Raw genomic sequence first — 19,241 nt, 5'->3', positions numbered from 1 at the left:
CTCGTCCACCCTCGCTACTCAAGGGCTTGCTAGCCTATGCTTGGAAAGCGGATGTATTTCATGATAGTTTGCAGCGATTTGTAGCTGTTGCTAAAAGTTACTCAAGCTAAATTAACCTTACCAATTTTTTGGTTATACTGTTAATTTGTATGAAGACTGAAATAAAATAAATAAATATATTAAGGACCTCTATCGCGCGTACCTTTAGAGACCTCGCTAGTGGCGTACTGCAGGATCCCGTTCTGCAGGTTCCCGTGCCCGTTGGCGCCGTTCGAGTTGTTGTCCTTGAACTTCTCCTGGACCTGGCTGAGGTCGTTTTTGTCCCAATTGCTCCCGGCGCGAAGGGACACCTCCATGTCCTTCTTGTTGTTGTAGTCCGGAGTTTGATCCGGGAAGGGCATACCGTTTCTGAAACGTTATCGAGTCTGGTTACAGTTTTTATTTTTTATTGCTTAGATGTGTGAACGAGCTCACAGCCCACCTGGTGTTAAGTGGTTACGCGAGCCCATAGACATCTATTTTTTTTACTAGTGATAGGACCACTTGTGAGTCCGCACGGGTAGGTACCACCGCCCTGCCTATTTCTGGCATGAAGCAGTAATGCGTCTCGGTTTGAAGGGTGGGGCAGCCGTTGTAACTATAATTGAGACCTTAGAACTTATATCTCAAGGTTGGTGGCGCATTAACATTGTATATGTCTATGGACTCCAGTAACCACTTAACACCAGGTGGAATGTGAGCTTCGCCCATCTAAACAAAACAAAAAAAAATTATGCACTCTGTAATGTTTCAATTGCTTCTATACCCTCCCCGTGCTGCCGACTATAAATTTGCGTGTGACATCACTTGGGTACAAGCTGATACGACGAAATTATAAATAGATAATCCGTTAATGCACAATAATAAGTCGCAAATGATTAATTACGTCATTCGTTAGGATTGACGTTTCGCTTGACGATAAGAAAGGATACAGAATATTAGTATCATTTATATTGTATTTAGTGACTTAAATTTTGATGCACATTAGATAGCATTCTAAATTTTTGTTATTGGTGTTCCGTTAAGACAAACACGAATTAAATTTCCAACGTTTTCTAGAAATTTTAGCCACGCACCGTTCGGTTTTATAATGAAATCGCTCCACGGGTTTCCAGAGCGCTACGATATGTCCTTTGTCAAATGAAGTTAGCGCAACGTGATCAACAGCAGGCAATCGTGTCCGTGGCGTTGCTGTTGTCCTTGGGCGACGGTAACCACTCACCATTATGTGACCATATGGTCGTCTGCTTCCAATGGCAATAACACGTACCTTATATCATTATTTCCGTTGTCAATAGCTCGCACCAGTTTCCCGGTGTTGTTGCCATATTCGCCGCAGGATACTTCGATTATGAACGAAGCCGGATTGTGGTAAGAAGGGCACTGCAGCTTCAGACTGCCAAGCCAGTCGACTGCAATAATACATTAGTAATAATTAGTAATAGATAAGCAACGCAAGCACTCAACAAAAATGTTTACGGGCGTCGGCCACTAGATGGCTACGCTTCGATTAGTTTCTAATTGCTCCTGTAGATGATAGTAACATAATACCTATCCTATATTTTATTTTTAATAAAGGACTTTTGTAAATTTTCAGAAACCGCAAATCAATAAAATTTAATCAATTTGTCTCTAAATAAAGATTTGTATGATTATTTTTTTTAGGTTCTGTCTTTGACCTATCCCCCCCTATTTCCCTATTTCCTATTTTCTACATATTTAAAGCATTTAATTATTGTATAATAGTTCGAGTATCGACGAGTATCGACTATAGTGGTACTTTACTAGTACAACTTGATTATTGACATCTGTCAAATAGGATTTCGTAATTGGAATAGAGATTACTAGTAGGCAGAAAAGCCCACGCCACATCTGATGGTGACTGGTCACCACTATCCGCCCTTGATACGAGACACGATAACGTTATACGAAGCTCAAAGTACTACCTCCGTCCCGTCTTTAACATAAAGAGATAATACTGTACTGGAATTTGTTTAAACGAAATTGAGACTTCGACATCAAACTCCAAGGTCGATAGTGCGTCGACACAACGCTTTGTAACACAACGAACGAATGAGTTTAGCGCAGTACTTACGACGAGGGTCATTGGTCTTAAGGTTTGCTTTTTAAAAGTTCCTATCGCGACGTATAGATGTCGCTACGTGAGCGTCCCGACTCTAGCGACTGAATCATATATTTTTTATGATTGAAGGATTGCTGGTGGCCCGGAGGCCTTTCCAGTTTCACCAGTACAGGTGGGTGAGCAAAGGTTCAGCCAAGAGAGGTGGGATTTGCTAACAACTGCCCGAGCGCCTCCAAAGGAGACCTAACAACTCAAGAGCAGCTGCTTCGCGAATGAATCTACTACCGGATCGGATTCGCGACTCGCCTGTTCCCTAAGCCTGCTCCTATTGTTAGAGCTGAAGGCGTCTAATGCAAAGGTTATTGGATCTGATGGAGCGACTGTATCCGTGACGCCTTACGAACCTAATCTCCCGGTGCTGCCCTGGTACACGCACTGCCCGTCGGCCAGCGTGTACAGATGGTCGAACTTCTCAAACAGCCTGGCGGAGGGCTGGTGGATGGTGCAGATGATGGTCCTGCCCTCGCTGGCGAGCGTCTTTAGCAGCGAGATGCATTGGAAACACGAAGAACTGTCCAGACCTTTGGACGAAAGCGGATAATGAAGAAAAAACATATTATTATGATGACAGATTAAGACCATTCAAAAGAAATTAAGATGAAATTTAAAATGAACTTTGGTGTGAAAAGTGACTTATTTTGGGTTTTTTTTTTAATACGCTTTTATTAGCTTCAGATGTATGTATGTTTGTAACGGAATCTTTAAACATGATTTTTTGACCCCTTTCAAAACGTCGGATTAACTCGAAATTTGGAATAACTATTAAGGACAATTCAATATTTAAAAAAATATAGAAAAAAATTAAATTCAAATAAAAAATTAACAATAAATAAAAGTTTAAAAAAACTAACAAAATACGCTTTTATAGAAAATCCAATTAAAAATAGAAAATAAATTTTATTAAATTTGAATTAAAAATAGTGTAAGAAAAAATGATTTAGCGTGGGGTGCTTTTCAGGATATTGTCAAAATAACCCTTCTACACTTCGATCAATAATAGTACTAGATTAAGGATCAGGAACAAAAATAAGACGCTCCAGTGGCCACGTTTGCAGACACGAAAACATCTTCATTTCTTAGAAAAAAGTTTAATAATGTTAACGACTTCAGTTTATTATAAACCTTAATACTTAAACATAAAGTTTAATTACTATTGCAAAATATATGTATTTAGGTCCTTTCGTCAGAAAAAGAATATTATGGAATAAATTTAAAATGTCACTTGAACAAAAAAGTCATCAGTACAAAAATATTTATTCTAAAATGATACTTAAAACCTAATTTATAAGGTTCAAAATATTTGTTTAAAATTTCGTGCTTATTGTATTGTGGAACTAGATGTAGTTCTTGGTATTACATTTCAATGCTCAGAACACAGTAAGTATTGAAAGACATAGAGTTGCAGAATATACATATTTGTTTTAGGTTTGTTTTGTATGGTCGCAACTATTTTTGACCGATTCAAAAAAGTAGTAGATAATATTTTACATTGGCCCTATTACAACAAATAGGTGATAAAAAATAAAATTGAATAAAGTAAAAAAAATATGAAAGGAAACACGAAACATGTTTTCCACGTATTCTTTATACAGAAGTAATTAAAACAATAATGTAGATTTAATTACCTTTAAACAGATTCAGTTTGTTATAAAGCTGTCTTTTAGAAGTCATTTTTATATGTGCGGTTTCTTTTTTACAAATATAATGTAATCTTATATCAATGAATTTTTCTATAATCAGTTTAATTTAGGCTTATTTTATGGCTGTGTTCGTTTCCCACAGAAAACAAATCCTTTTCAGCATATACGCTTAAAATATTTACACATACATATAAAGTTTTTTTAATACTTTTTTGCATTGATTTGCCACCACCATTGAACAATTCTAGAATTTTTATAAGGGTTCTATATTTCTTCTCCTCTTTCTTTCGCGACAATATATATCCATTGTGCACAGCGACAAGGGGCTACTAGGAAATCTACAAACAAAAATAACATTATAAAATAACAAAACTACTCTATGCATTCCCTGTCCAAGAATAGGTGATGTTTGTTACAATAGTTGGTGCCTTGTTGCAAACATTGGCCAAACAATTACAATATTCGTAAATTGTGTTTTATTTACAATATAATTGTGTTTATTATGTTATGAAAAACACTTAATAATATAAATTTACCAAAAATAGATATTCCTTCCAAAACCTTGGTGTTACGGTGGCTTTTTACTCAGTTTTTGAACGCGCATTGCAGCGTTTTGACGTCTTAGTGTTGGCTATGATTGGACCATACTAATTTGAAATAAGACCACAAATTTATTTGTGGTCTTATTTTTCGGGCCGTTTTTGAAGCGCTAATCGCGAATCTAGTAGTATTATTGATCGAAGCTTCTACATGAGTAGAAGGGTTATAAAATATTCTCTAAATATAATAATATAAAATATTTATAAATCTGTTTATAAAATATTTATAACTACTGGTACCATGCACCCCACGCTTTTTTTTACAATAAAATCATTTTTTCTTACACTATTTTTAATTAAAAATTATTAAAATTTATTTTCTATTTTTTAGTTGGATTTTCTATGAAAGCGTATTTTGTTAGTTTTTTAAACCATTATTTATTTTTGTTAGCAGGAGTATTCCTTCGATACCCATAATTCAATATCGGCTATTCTTACCAAAGAGTATTATAACGCTAATCACTGACAACACACACAAAGATAGACAAAGATAGAAGGTAATAATAGTATTTAACTGTTTTGTCTTCCCACAATTGTTTTTAGTTATAAAAGTTTGAAAAGATAATGAATGAAGATAGAGAGCTTTCGCACCTGATGTAGGCTCATCGAAGAACATAATAGGTGGATTGTTGACCAGCTCCAGAGCGATGGAGAGACGTTTCTTTTGACCCCCGGACAGGTTCGAAGTCATGGTCTTACGGTGTTCCATCAAGCTGAGGGTGTGGAGGATCGTTTCGGTCTGGGAAAGAAGAAAACCACCACATTATTCGCGACGCGACGTATATGCAGATTTTTATATTTTTGATAGACCACATCCAAAACTTACCTTTCAGACGATGTAGCTAAATCTCTATTGCTCCATAAATCTCCATATCTATACTAATATATAAATCCACAGTGGTTTTTACGGATGTTCCGTTATAACTACTGAACCATGCATCCGATTGACTTGAAACTTGGTATCCGTGTAGAAAATACATGTACTTAATGGATAGGCTAATATTTATATGAGTGTTGGACTCCCTAATAATAATGACAATAAATAAAAATGTTAATTTTAAATGCGCAGCGAAGCGGGCGAGTACGACTAATATATATTATATAAATTAATTTCATGTAGTTAAATTCTAAGTCAAACGTAAATTTTGGAAAATTCGTGAGCACGCACACATGCCTAATTAGAAAACTTTGAACCTAACACACTATCTTGAACGTGGTATTTAGAATACTTTGGATTAAGAGTTTTCCTGTTTTTTTTATTTATTGCTTGGATGGGTGGATGAGCTAACAACCCACCTGGTGTTAAGTGGTTACTGGAGCTCATAGACTTCTACAACGTAAATGCGCCGCACCCCTTGAGATATAAGTTCTAAGGTCTCAAGTATAGTTACAACGGCTGCCCCACCCTTCAAATCGAAACGCATTACTGCTTCACGGCATAAATAGGCAGGGTGGTGGTACCTACCCGTGCGGACTCACAAGAGGTTCTACCACCAATAATTACGCAAATTATAATTTTGCGGGTTTGATTTTTATTACACGATGTTATTCCTTCACCGTGGAAGTCAATCGTGAACATTTGTTAAGTACTTATTCCGTTAGAAAAATTGGTACCCGCCTGCGGGATTCGAACACCAGTGCATCGCAAGATACGAATGCACTGAACGTCTTATCCTTTAGGCCACGAAGACTTCGAACATATTATAAAAACAACACTGTTGTCTTTTTCCAAAACCCCTACGCCTTTTTTAAGGCCGATTGAGACATTCAACTGAGATTGAAATCTAAACAAAAAACTTGCCCGCACCGGTCTTATTAACTCGAAAAAAAACCGGTCGAAACTTGGTGAAGGCACATTAATGTTAATAATTCTTATATTATTATTCAATTATGATACCTGTTTTGACATATTATGTGACGTAAAACTATGATACAGTTTGAAGATAAAAACATTGAGTGAGAATCTGCGAACGAATAGATCGGTGTATTTTTTTTCTTAACGCATATCGAGCTGGTCACGTTGGGTATTAATATTAATACTATACACGAGACGGATAGTTTGAGACTGGGCCGAAAATGGCATACGCGTGGCGGGCAACGCGTTAGTAATAGAAAATGTCGAGGCTATCAACACGAGCTATGGATTCATTCATTTAAACTCTACTTATACGTGCATAGAAAAATATATCTAACTAGTCAGGTCATAAGTATTGTCACACAGTAAAAACTTTTCTTTTAGAATGCTGACCACAAAAAAGTTTATTGAATTCGAATTTAGAATTGTTCATGAAAATAAAAAATGTATACTTTTAGAATTTTACTCATTTTTAAATATGGAGTGGACGCTTAAAGAAGACCGTGTTGCAGTTATTGCGTTGCATCGTTGCGGTTATGCGCCAATACAAATTTTTAACATACTGAAAAATTTGAATATAACCAAAAGATTCGTTTATCGTACCATCAAACGATACAGTGAAAACTCTAGTGTAGATGACAGGTCAAGAAGTGGTTGCCCTCGATCTGTTAGGACTCCAGCAGTGATAAAAGCTGTGAAGGCGCGAATTCAAAGAAATCCCAAACGTAAGCAGAAACTGTTGGCCCTTCAGATGGGGTTAAGCAGAACCACGGTGAAAAGGGTGTTAAATGAAGACTTAGGACTTCGGGCATATCTAAGAAAAACAGGACATCGTTTGAATGCTCGTCTAATGGACCTGAGACTGAAGAGATGCCGCGCTTTGTTGAAGCGGTACGCGGGAAAAAAATATCGGGAAATTCTTTTTTCGGATGAAAAAATTTTTACCGTAGAAGAGAGCTACAACAAACAAAATGATAAGGTGTACGCACACAGTAGTGAAGAAGCGAGCAACCGTATTCCGCGTGTCCAACGAGGTCATTTTCCATCCTCGCTCATGGTATGGTTGGGAGTTTCTTATTGGGGCTTAACAGAGGTACATTTTTGTGAGAAAGGTGTAAAAACGAATGCAGTTGTATCAAAATACAGTCCTGACGAACCTTGTGGAACCTGTTTCTCATACCATGTTCAATAACAGGCACTGGGTATTCCAACAAGATTCGGCGCCAGCTCATAGAGCGAAGAGCACACAAGACTGGCTGGCGGCGCGTGAAATCGACTTGATCCGGCACGAAGACTGGCCCTCCTCCAGTCCAAATTTGAATCCGTTAGATTACAAGATATGGCAACACTTGGAGGAAAAGGTGTGTTCAAAGCCTCATCCCAATTTGGAGTCACTCAAGGCATCCTTGATTAAGGCAGCCGCCGATATTGACATGGACCTCTTTCGTGCTGCGATAGACGACTGGCCGCGCAGATTGAAGGCCTGTATTCAAAATCACGGAGGTCATTTTGAATAAACTTTAGTGTCATAAGAATCTATGTTTTGTTAAGTTCATTTTGGTATATGAATGGTTACATAATGAATAAACTTGTTTCAATTATTTTACATTAAACATGTGACAGAATTTATGACCTGACTAGGTATATATTAAATACGTGAAGCAAAAACTTTATACCCCTTGTTACGAAAATTGCGCGAACGGAGCAGTATGAAATTTCCCACACTTATAGAGAAGATAGAGAAGGAGTGCAGAATGTAAATTTTTTTTTTAAATTATGCATAAAAAACACCTTAAATCAATAAAAAACATTACACACACTAACATCTATTTGACAAACACACACTTAAATACATGTATACTTTGTTTATTATCAAACTTTTATTATTTAAAGTCTGTGGTCAAATTGAGAATAGATTAATACGTATTGTTTGTCTTTAATATTATTTGTTTATAGTGTAATCTTGGTGAAATCTGTGAATAAAGAAGTTTATGTCTTTGACAATAGAACCATAATAATGTTCAAATTTATAATTTAAATTAATTAAAGTCGAATTTCGACTACTGCGGGACCACTTAGTCATAATAAAAATACCAAAAAAATGTAACTAGTCCAAAGTTATTTCATTCATTTTTGATTATGTTGACTCACCAGCATTTCTTTTTCGTCTCTCGTAGTGGAACTTGGCAGCTTGAGGGATGTCGCCACGCCCATGGCTTCTTCGACAGTTAGGTTGCCGTGCAGCTGATTATCCTGCATGATGTAGCAGGACAGCTTCCGAAAACTGGACAGGTTACGCTCCATACCGTTGACCGTTATACTACCCTCCATACCGGAAGTCCTGGTGACGAAAATAATCATCGTGACAGAACTCGTTTGAACCCACTCTTTAGAGTGGCGGAATAATCTATCTTTAGACTTTTCATTGTACTGCGTAATTTTTACTGGTGGTATGGTAGGTCCTCTTGTGAGTCCGCACGGGTAGGTACCACCACCCTGTCTATTTGTGCCATGAAGCAGTAATGCGTTTCGGTTTGAAGGGTGAAGCAGCCACAGTAACTATACTGAGACCTTAGAAATTATATCTCAAAGTGGGTGGCGCATTAACATTGTAGATATCTATCCAGTAACCACTTAACACCGGGTGGGCTGTGAGCTCGTTCAACCATCTCAGCAATAAATAAAATAAAAATTGCATTTACGGTCCATTTGGTCTAAAAACATTCTATATGCTTTATAAAACAAAGCAATATTTAATTATTAAAAGGTAGATTCAGTAATGAGAAATAGTGAATCAAACGTTCTTAATGTTGAATGCAACCAGAGAAATCCCTTTATGAAGTGTTCAAGAAATTGCTGGTCTACTGAAGAGAATAAAAACATAGAACATTTTTAATATAAACTTTAAAAGTTCTTGTTTTATAAATATTTTAACATCGTCACTGTATCTATTGAGTTTGATTAATTGAATTTAAATTAAATTTATTTTAATTATTGAGAATATAATTAATACGTTAAAATATTCTAGTTTAATATTAATGATGTTATTTATAAATTAGTAACAGTTGATGTCCTTTACGACGAAATAGAATACGATCGTGTATATGAGCCCGTAAACCTTTTTTAGATTAAAGTTCCGCCTACTATGAAACATGATATCGTCTTTTCGCATTAAAAGTGTGCAATTTCCAAAAATATTCGAAATTTAGTTAATATGCGGAATCATTTGGTATCACCAGTATTTTTCTTATAAATATTGTCAAAAGAGCGTAGTTTAGTTTTAGCTTTTTTTTTTTGTTTACCTATATTTTGACTACTATTAACAAAATTAATACATAATTTTATCTTACTTTAAAATACAGATAATGGAACTGGTAAAAACTAAAAAAATAATGTTGCAAAGATGATTAATATTAAAAATATCAGATGTTAAACCTTTAAAACACTCTCTTTTAAAATTTAGTACGTTTTCAGATTATACCGTATTAATGCGAGAAGACAATATGGTACTTATTACATAATATCCTTCAAGATTGGACCAAACGAACCAATAGTTGATATTGAAAGAATTTAATGAGCAATTTATGAACAATTGAAAATTATTGCGACAGTTTCGATAGTAATCAACAACAACAAACTGGGTCTGAGCAAGTTGATAGTCCAGTGCTGTGTGTAATCCGACCGGAATGCAAACGTATTTACAATAGACCGAAGCCTTATAATTCAATGGCAACATATTTATTCAATTCAAGTGTTTTAGGGATTTTTAGACTGTTATCGGTCAAGAGAAGGTTATTTGCGTTTGCAATGGTCCGGATTGAGCATAGTGACAGCGAAACAAAGTAGTACATACATATATCAATTGATAATAATTACTGTTGGTAGGGCGTATTGTGAGTCCCACACAACGACTACCACCAAGCCAAATACCAAATATGGGCGGGGTCCATATTTTGCGCGAAGTAATTTCGATTTAAAATGTGGCAGCCGTTGTTCTATAACAGGAATGGCCAACCCCATAGATCATGGCTATTAGTTCAGTCGATCGTGGAAAGGCAAAAAATATACATACATAGAACAGACTGCGCAACGTAATCACCAATCATCATTATGCACGCATCATCTTCATCTTGTATCATTTTTAATGACCATTACGTCACATTATTTATGTCTCTTTTCTACACAATAGTTCGCTTTTGTTATATAATTTCAAGTTTTTTTTTCTTTTGGTTTTTTTAACCCTTCCAAGTTAAGACTTTTTAATAAATAGCAAATCAAAATAATTTAACATAAATCAACTCACACAGTAGAACAAATCTTCCAATGCGCTTGAAGGAGGCACAGTTCCCAAGATACTGGCTACGTTACCTCGTTAGCTTATTTTAATCTTTTTAATAAAAGAAAATATACTACTTATTTGTATACGGAACTACATTGTTGCATTAAATTTCGAGAAATGTCATTGACAGATCGCAGTGTTTCGTCAGTAGACAGTAGATATTGGTTCTAATCATGTTGGCCACCCCATACTATAGAATTAAAATTTTGAATTCACGTCTCAAGGTGGGTGAACCGTGAACTCATCCACCCATCTAAGCAATAAATAAATAAAACAAATGAAATTTTGGTGATAGGGTTCGTCCAAAAAAAAGGTTGGTCCAACAATGATGTTTATTTTTTTGTGGAGCGTTTCGATTTGAAAGGCTTGACTTTATCACAATGAATTAGAGACTATTTTTTTAATTCGTTGTCTATACTTTCAGGAAAGAGTCTAAAACGAAATGGCCAGTGAGACAATGCGCCCAACAACGCTTCTAAAAAAAAAAAAACATTCCATAAAAGATTTGTTGCTAAACCGAATCACCGATAATGTATTTGGCTTTGATTACAATGCACCGATAAAACTTATCAATCAATTTAACAGATAACACTAAAATAAATTACTGATGAGTTATAGATTAATACGATTCGAGTTGCTGCCGTTGTAATTTCGTGTAGATTACGTTTTATTTCGACCTCGTTAAGAAAATAACACCAAAATGAAACACCACACAGAAACAATGGAGGTTGAACAGCATACTATTGTTAGTACAAATATAGATAAAGACAAAGATAAAGACAAAGATAAAGATAAAGACAACGCTGATAACCTGTTACGCTGGAAATTATCCTGATCATTCCCAGAGTTTGAATTTTTAAATTGATCAAACTGAACGAGTGATGCTATAAGCTTCGATGACCACTTAACGCCAGATGGAACGCGAGCCCGTTCAGTAAATTAAGACAATCTAATGAAAACGATTGACGTTTTTAAATATGGGTGCGAAGAGTGCGGGTGTTGAGAAAATTTTTCGTTTGTCGGTGACGTCATAAGACGTTATATGACAAATAACCCATCCCCTAGAATTTAAAGATTCTAAACCATAAATCCAAAAAACTCTTTATATTTTTGGGTAATATATTATATATTTTTGATAACAATACTAGGTAACTAATACTTTTTATTATAATGGATTACGGTTGTGAATGATAAAAACAATTAAAATATTTACAAATGTCGATGTTTTTTATTTAAATTCTATTCTTTCGATAGAGATCCAATAGTGGTCATTTTTTTATAAAAAACATTCATAGTAGTTACTTATGTAATTTATCATGACTTAAGTCGCGACACTAACAGCCTGTAAGGCCAAATTGCAAGTCGATCTGGACGTTCCTATGCCTATTCTGAAGCTAACATCCGACCCTTAACCTTACAGTTTGAGATTTTATAAGGTCGATCACCGGGCACACACGGACGTCCAATGTGCGTCCAAGCTAAAGTTTGGGTCCAATCTACATGAACCAACGCCTCGTCCCCTCAATTTATTTTATTCGATATGGCCAGTCATCAGGTCCATCAACAACAAATATTCGTTCAAACTGGAATGCATAGGTTACTCAGTTCGAGTTGTGGAATATTTGACTTACACAATGTTTAGAGATATCTCTTTACGTTATATGAAATCGGGAGGGCTCATTTGCATCATACTTATTTAGACGTAACGTGTTTGACCACAGCTCACGATGGGCAACCTGCTTGTAATGCACTGACAAAGATTTTTCTTTCAAATATCATTATTGAAAAGAATTACCCTAACCAAACGTGGTTAATATACCATAAAATCAATAAAAAAGACTGAAATTCTTGTTTTTTTTTTTATTGCCTAGGTGTGTGGACGAGCTCATAGCCCACCTGGTGTTAAGTGATTACTGGAACCCATAGATATCTACAATGTAAATGCGCCACACACCTTGAGATATAAGTTCTAAGGTCTCAGTATAGTTACAACGGCTGCCCCACCCTTCAAACCGAAACGCATTACTGCTTCACGGCAGAAATAGGCGGGGCGGTGGTACCTACCCGTGCGGACTCACAAGAGGTCCTACCACCAGTTGTTTTAGTCACATTGCTGACTGGTTTTTATGCTTTTATTTAGTCTCATTTTAGCTCTAATTAATACAAAATAAAATGTACTTCATAATTCAGGTAATTGTTTTAATTTTAGTTAAACTCGTTTATACAAATTGAGTTGACAAGGCATTTTTTTTTCCTACCTATGCTGATAGCCTTGAGAGGCTATTTCAGCTTCACCCTAACGTTTGTAGGTGAGCTCACGGGGCTCAAACCAGAGAGTTGCTAACAATGACCCTAGCAAGAGTAGTGCTTCGCAGAATCTACCACCGGATCGGAAACGCGACCCACTGAGAAGATCCGGCGAGAAACTCAGTGGGCTGTGTCTATGGGTTAATTCGCTCGTCGAGCCCTTCGTCGTGAGCGACGGGTTCGACGAGGACGGCGACCGGTGACGAGGCATAGGGAGATAAACGCAAAATAGAATGATACATTTACATAATTTTGAAACCATAGAGGGCAGGCGATGCAATAAAGAAAGATTTAGGGACCTGTGCGTTGAAGAACTCAAATAGTTTCAATAATAATAATAATTAGTGGAGGAAAGTTAACTGCTGATGACCCTATGTGAGAAGCTTTAGTGCGTGATATCCTCCGCCCTCTTCATCGGCGAAGACTTTGGTTTGTAGCAGTGAATGCTCAGCCGCATACTGTTCGCACAATTCAAGAATGAATAGACAATAATAATCTTGGTGAAGTGATATTAAATGTATACACCAGAGTGTACCAGATGGTAAACGATGAATTCAAAACACCAGTTTTTGTGGATGAACTGCGGCTTAACGTAAGATATGAAACGTCTTATGAAAAATTATGATTTTATTATTTCTTTTCTATTATTATTATTCTTATTCTTCATTAGATCTTATTATTCTTTTAAAAGGCAAAGGCATTACTGAAAGTAATAGACACTTAATTTTAATGAAGCCATTTTATAATCTGTTAAATATACAGTGCGTTCATAAGCTTGAGGAAAACCAGGAAGCCTTCCTTATAATAAACGAAATAACTGCAATTATTCCTTTTACGTTTCAAAGTTCATTGAAGTCTGTCTGGCAATGACATTTTAATGTAATTCGGAAAGGAAAACGTGTATGAGGATATTTTTATCCAAAACTAAAATAATTAACAAAAATATAAAATAACAAAAATAAAATTTACCCCAAATACGTTTCTTTTAAATGATTCTCGTTTGTTCCCAACGTCACATTTAACTTATACTATTTCATTATTTTTTGTTTTCCTACCTATTCTAGTGAAATCGAGGGGTCATACTAGATTTACCGGGCGTGTAGGTGAGCTCACGGGGCTCTAACCTGTGGACGTTGCTAACAAGTTACGTTGCCCTAGCAAGAGCAGTTCTTGGCAGAATCTGCCACCGGATCGGAAACGCGACCCACTGAGAAGATCCAGCGAGAAACTCAGTGGGTTGTGTCTGTGGGTTGTTTACTCGTCTAACCCTTCGACGAGAACGGTGACCGGTGATTCAATATTTCCATATATATGGGACCACCATAGAATTAATTTGTTGTCCATCTGTCAAAGCTATAGCCATAATTTGTCATAATAACCTATGCAGCACTTGGTCCATTGACCTAAAATCATGAAGTCTGGTCAGAGGCACGTTAAAACAATCCTCTTATAACAGTGAAAAAAAAACCTGAACTTCGTATTTTTAAGACATAAAAAGGTTATTTTTAATTTGCGAACTTACTTTTTTAGGGTGCATATTCTTTTTTGTTACAGTAAGGCAAAATGTGTCTTTCGAACAGTCAAAAGTCGAAGCCATGTTCTCTGTCCCTCTTAATCATATGGATGTATATTATGTTTGTCTCCTTTTAATGTCTCTTTTGAAATCGCGACGGTGCTAAAGAAGTTTTCATATCGAAAATTCAAACATTTCAATCACAGTCTGCCAAAGGTTCATCACCGACTTCAGATTATTAATATGATTAATACAAAACAAAATTTTAATGGCCTCATGACGTTTTCGAAATTCTAAATGACATAAACAATAAAGATCGATTAATTAATTAATTCGTTGTTATTGATTCGATTGGTTAAATAAGGAAATCACGTTCACCACAGAGACGTTTTTAAAAATTTGAACACCGCCACAGTCATTTTTGGAGACTAATATAACGAGCGATTTCAATGCGACTTTAACATATTGCTGGTGGTAGGATCTCTTGTGAGTCCGCGCGGGTAGGTACCACCGCCCTGCCTATTTCTGCCGTGAAGCAGTAATGCGTTTCGGTTTGAAGGGTGGGGCAGCCGTTGTAACTATACTGAGACCTTAGAACTGATATCTCAAAGTGGGTGGCGCATTTACGTTGTAGATGTCTTATTTATTTATTTATGTACACACAAAAAAGAAGACATAGTACAGAGTAATAGGAAAATTATGTACAAAGGCACTGCTTATTTCTTTAAGAAATCTCTTCCAGCAGACCTGCGAGAGGATTATGAGAATAATAATTAAAAGTGATGAGTGTGTGTAGAACAGCTAAAATAACAAATAGAACATAAGAACTATTGTAATGCACATACACATAGCAAATAGTGTTAAACTTGAATACAACATATTATACCGGAGCCCATAGACCCCATGTTTTTTTAATTTTTTTATTGCTTAGATGGGTGGACGAGCTCACAGCCCACCTGATATTAAGTGGTTACTGGAGCCCATAGACATCTACAACGTAAATGCGCCACCCACCTTGAGATATAAGTTCTAAGGTCTCAGTATAGTTACAGCGGCTGCCCCACCCTTCAAACCGAAACGCATTACTGCTTCACGGCAGAAATAGGCGGGGCGGTGGTATCTACCCGTGCGGACTCACAAGAGGTCCTACCACCAGTCTATGGGCTCCGGTACCCACTTAACAACAGGCGGGCTGTGAGCTCGTCCACCCAACTATGCAATAAATAAATAAAAAATACCAACTACGCTGGGAGAAGGACAAAATATTACGCGATCTATGATGTTAGCAATTCCGTTTAGTAACCACAAGACACGGATAAGCGACCTCGGCTACTTCGATCTATCTATCACTTATAATTCTGCTATTACGGACCGACAGCATACTTCCGCATTATCGGCCCATGATTACAAAATAAACAAAAGTCGTCCTGATTCCTATCTCAAGGTGGTAGAGAGTATATTTGAAGCGCACACCAATTTGTACAAATTCCTAACTTAAAACGCAAACAAAAATGATTTTTAAAACTTTTTCGAAGTCGTCGTGGCCTAAAGGATAAGACGTCCGGTGCATTCGTATATAGCGATGCAACGGTGTTCGAATCCCGCAGGCGGGTACCAATTTTTCTAATGAAATACGTACTTAACAATTGTTCACGATTAACTTCCACGGTGAAGGAATAACATCGTGTAATAAAATCAAACCCGCAAAATTATAATTTGCGTAATTACTGGTGGCAGGACCTCTTGTGAGTCCGCACGGGTAGGTACCACCACCCCGCCTATTTCTGCCGTGAAGCAGTAATGCGTTTCGGTTTGAAAGGTGGGGCAGCCGTTGTAGCTATACTGAGACCTTAGAACTTATATCTCAAGGTGTGTGGCGCATTTACGTTGTAGATGTCTATGGGTTCCAGTAACCACTTAACACCAGGTGGGCTGTGGGCTCGTCTACACATCTAGGCAATGAAAAAAAAACCTTTTTACGAAAATTGGACGAACGGAGGAGTATGAAAATTTTGACACTTATAGTTTATAAGAAGGAGTGTAGAAAGCTATTTTTTTTTATTATGCGTAAAAATACATTAAGTCAATAAAAAATATATGACACACACTACCATGTATTTGACACGCACACGCATATACTCTTTTGTTTATTGTTATAGTCTGTGGTCAAATTGAGAATAGATTAATATTGTTTGTCTTCAATATTATTTATCTATAGTGTAGCCTTGGCGTAATTTGTTACTATAGAGGTCTATGATAGTCTTTGACAATAGACCCTTATTAATGTTCAAACTTATAATTTAAATTAACTATGTAAGCTTTGTGTTGACGTTGAAGTTGACAGAACCATTAATATTTGGGTATGTAGGTAGGTATCAGAAAAACATTCAACCATTTTTAATAAAACTCTTTATGAATGAACGGAAAGGCATGAACATTTAATTGTCGATTCTCTGTTTTAGGTTAGTACATAGTTATTTCATTAGTTGATATTTGTTAAGTAAAAGATTAACTGGATTTAATAAATAAAACTCTGTTTTAGATGAATCACATAGTGTTTTGTTTTAAGAAGAAAGATAATAGATAATCTTATAGCTATAGTCGAATTTCGACTACCGGGCATCCACTAGTATAATTAAAAGCTCATAAATTTAATTGCCTGTGACTTCACGATAACGACTGCTTGATGGTCGATCATAATACAACACAATCACGTATGGAATTATAGCGTGGGAAAGAATACACAGAAGCACTATGTTCACTCACAATTAGACAAGCACATTTATGCAGTACCTACTATGAAGTGATATTTGATTTGCAACTAGTCCCGATATGCTTAAAATTATAATTGCACTAGCAAAAGAAAAGCCAGCCACGCGTTGCTGTAGCAAAAGGTTTTGTTTCTAAATAACACTTGCCCGGCTACGCTAATACCAAAAATTAACAAAGTAAGAACAATTGTATTTCACTGTATTGCATTTACGCCATTAACTTGTAGCTTATGTGAAACATCTATGAGATATTAATGTCAATTAATACAATTATTGTACTGTAGTGTTAAATTTTTAATGAAAGGCTTAAGCGACATTTAGCTTAATATGCGAGATCTATCTTTGTCACTAAAGGTGAGTTTTATTTGGTATTAGCATCAAGAGTTCAATATATTTTAATAGAAGTTCAATTACGTTTACTCCATTGAAATAGCTGAAGAAGTTTTTTTTTCTTACGATATTCTTTCCAAAATTTAAACTTTAAACTCTCCTCTTGTAAAGTTGCAAAAATGTCGCTTAAAAAAATAGCCTTCACTTCTCGATATCTAATATATAAAATTCTCGTGTCACAATGTTCGTTCCCATACTCCTCCAAAACCGCTTGACCGATTCTCATGAAATTTTTTATGCATATTTAGTAAGCCTGAGAATCGGCTACTATCTATTTTTTATACCCCTAAGTGATTAGGGTTGTCCCCCCTAACATTTTTTTTTTATTTGGATTTTTTGTTTGTTATAATGAGGTATTATGTGGTTGAATGAGGTTTTGTTATTTTTATTATATATTCCCTCAACGTTCACAGCGCTACATGCCTCTTTCACTCATTTACCACATCCTTACACACTTACAATAAGTCAGTTTTTGTTTCTACACTAGAAATTCCCTAGAAATCTTATATATGGCAAAACAATGTTTGCCGGGACAGCTAGTATACTATACTATTTGTGTGTGTATCTATCATCGAAACACTATACTCTATTCCAATTACGAAGTTCCTTTTAACGCTTCTTACGAGGGCTGCACTAAAAGTATCGGGAATGGAATATTTCCACTGTTCCTGTCACATTAAAATCTTTTTAATTGAAAACTCCTTGGTTTTAAAAATCGAATACCATTTATTTATTTAAAAAAAGATTCTCGGTCTTGTCACGAGGTTTTGTCAAACTTGTTTAGTCGTTGAGAAAATGGAATTGACTCGAGAAAATTCAAGAGCGATGATTTATTATGACTTTCGAAGTGGTTTAACACAAAAACAGTGTGTTGACCGGATGATTTCTGCATTTGGTGATGAAGCCCCATCCAAAACCACAATTTATCGCTGGTTTGCTGAGTTTCAACGTGGACGTGTCAAGCTCAGTGATGATCCCCGTCAAGGTCGTCCAAAAACTGCAGTCACCCAAGAAAACGTTGATGCTGTGCGTAAGCTGATTGAGGAAGATCGACATGTGACATACCGCGAAATTCAGGCAACTTTAGACATTGGCATGAGTCAAATACAAATAATCTTGCATGAACAATCAGGTGTAAAAAAGTTGTTTTCCCGATGGATACCGCATTCGCTCTGTGAAGAGCAAAAAGCGGCTCGCGTTACTTGGTGCGTCAGAACTCTCGAAAGATTCCACGCAGGATCCTCAAATGCTGTATACAACATTGTATCAGGTGACGAATCCTGGATACACGCGTACGAACCCGAAACAAAAAACCAGTCACGAGTTTGGGTATTCGAAAATGAGTTAAAGCCAACAAAAATTGTTCGTTCACGGAGTGTTGCAAAAAAAATGGTGGCCACGTTTGTCTCCAAAACCGGCCATGTTACGACTATTCCTCTTGAGAGACAAAGAACGGTTAATGCAGAATGGTATGCTAGCATTTGTTTGCCACAGGTCGTTTCTGAACTCCGTAAAGAGAACTGCAACCGCCGTATCATCCTCCATCACGACAATGCGAGTTCTCACACCGCGCACAGAACAAAAGAGTTTTTAGAGCAAGACAACATAGAATTATTAGACCATCCGCCGTACAGCTCCGACCTAA

At 36.4% G+C, this 19,241-nt stretch overlaps 1 protein-coding gene across 2 annotated transcripts in view; it reads right to left on the bottom strand.

The window, feature by feature from the left end:
* LOC114251794 (ATP-binding cassette sub-family G member 4) overlaps positions 1-19,241 on the bottom strand; it is a 51,623-nt gene that overhangs the window by 5,421 nt on the left and 26,961 nt on the right. For both annotated transcript variants that reach the window (XM_028186184.2, XM_028186183.2), the window contains 5 exons: positions 8,428-8,617; positions 5,013-5,160; positions 2,527-2,703; positions 1,310-1,451; positions 203-408 (listed from right to left, as the gene is read on the bottom strand). In XM_028186184.2, the coding sequence (XP_028041985.1) occupies positions 203-408; positions 1,310-1,451; positions 2,527-2,703; positions 5,013-5,160; positions 8,428-8,617 (863 nt within the window). The remainder of the gene's footprint in view (positions 1-202; positions 409-1,309; positions 1,452-2,526; positions 2,704-5,012; positions 5,161-8,427; positions 8,618-19,241) is intronic.

The sequence above is a fragment of the Bombyx mandarina genome, chromosome 12 (genome assembly GCF_030267445.1).
Source record: "Bombyx mandarina strain Sakado chromosome 12, ASM3026744v2".
NCBI classification, from domain to species: Eukaryota; Metazoa; Arthropoda; class Insecta; order Lepidoptera; family Bombycidae; genus Bombyx; species Bombyx mandarina.
The sequence above is the reverse complement of the archived record's forward strand: the minus strand, read 5'-3'. Positions and strand labels throughout refer to the sequence as shown.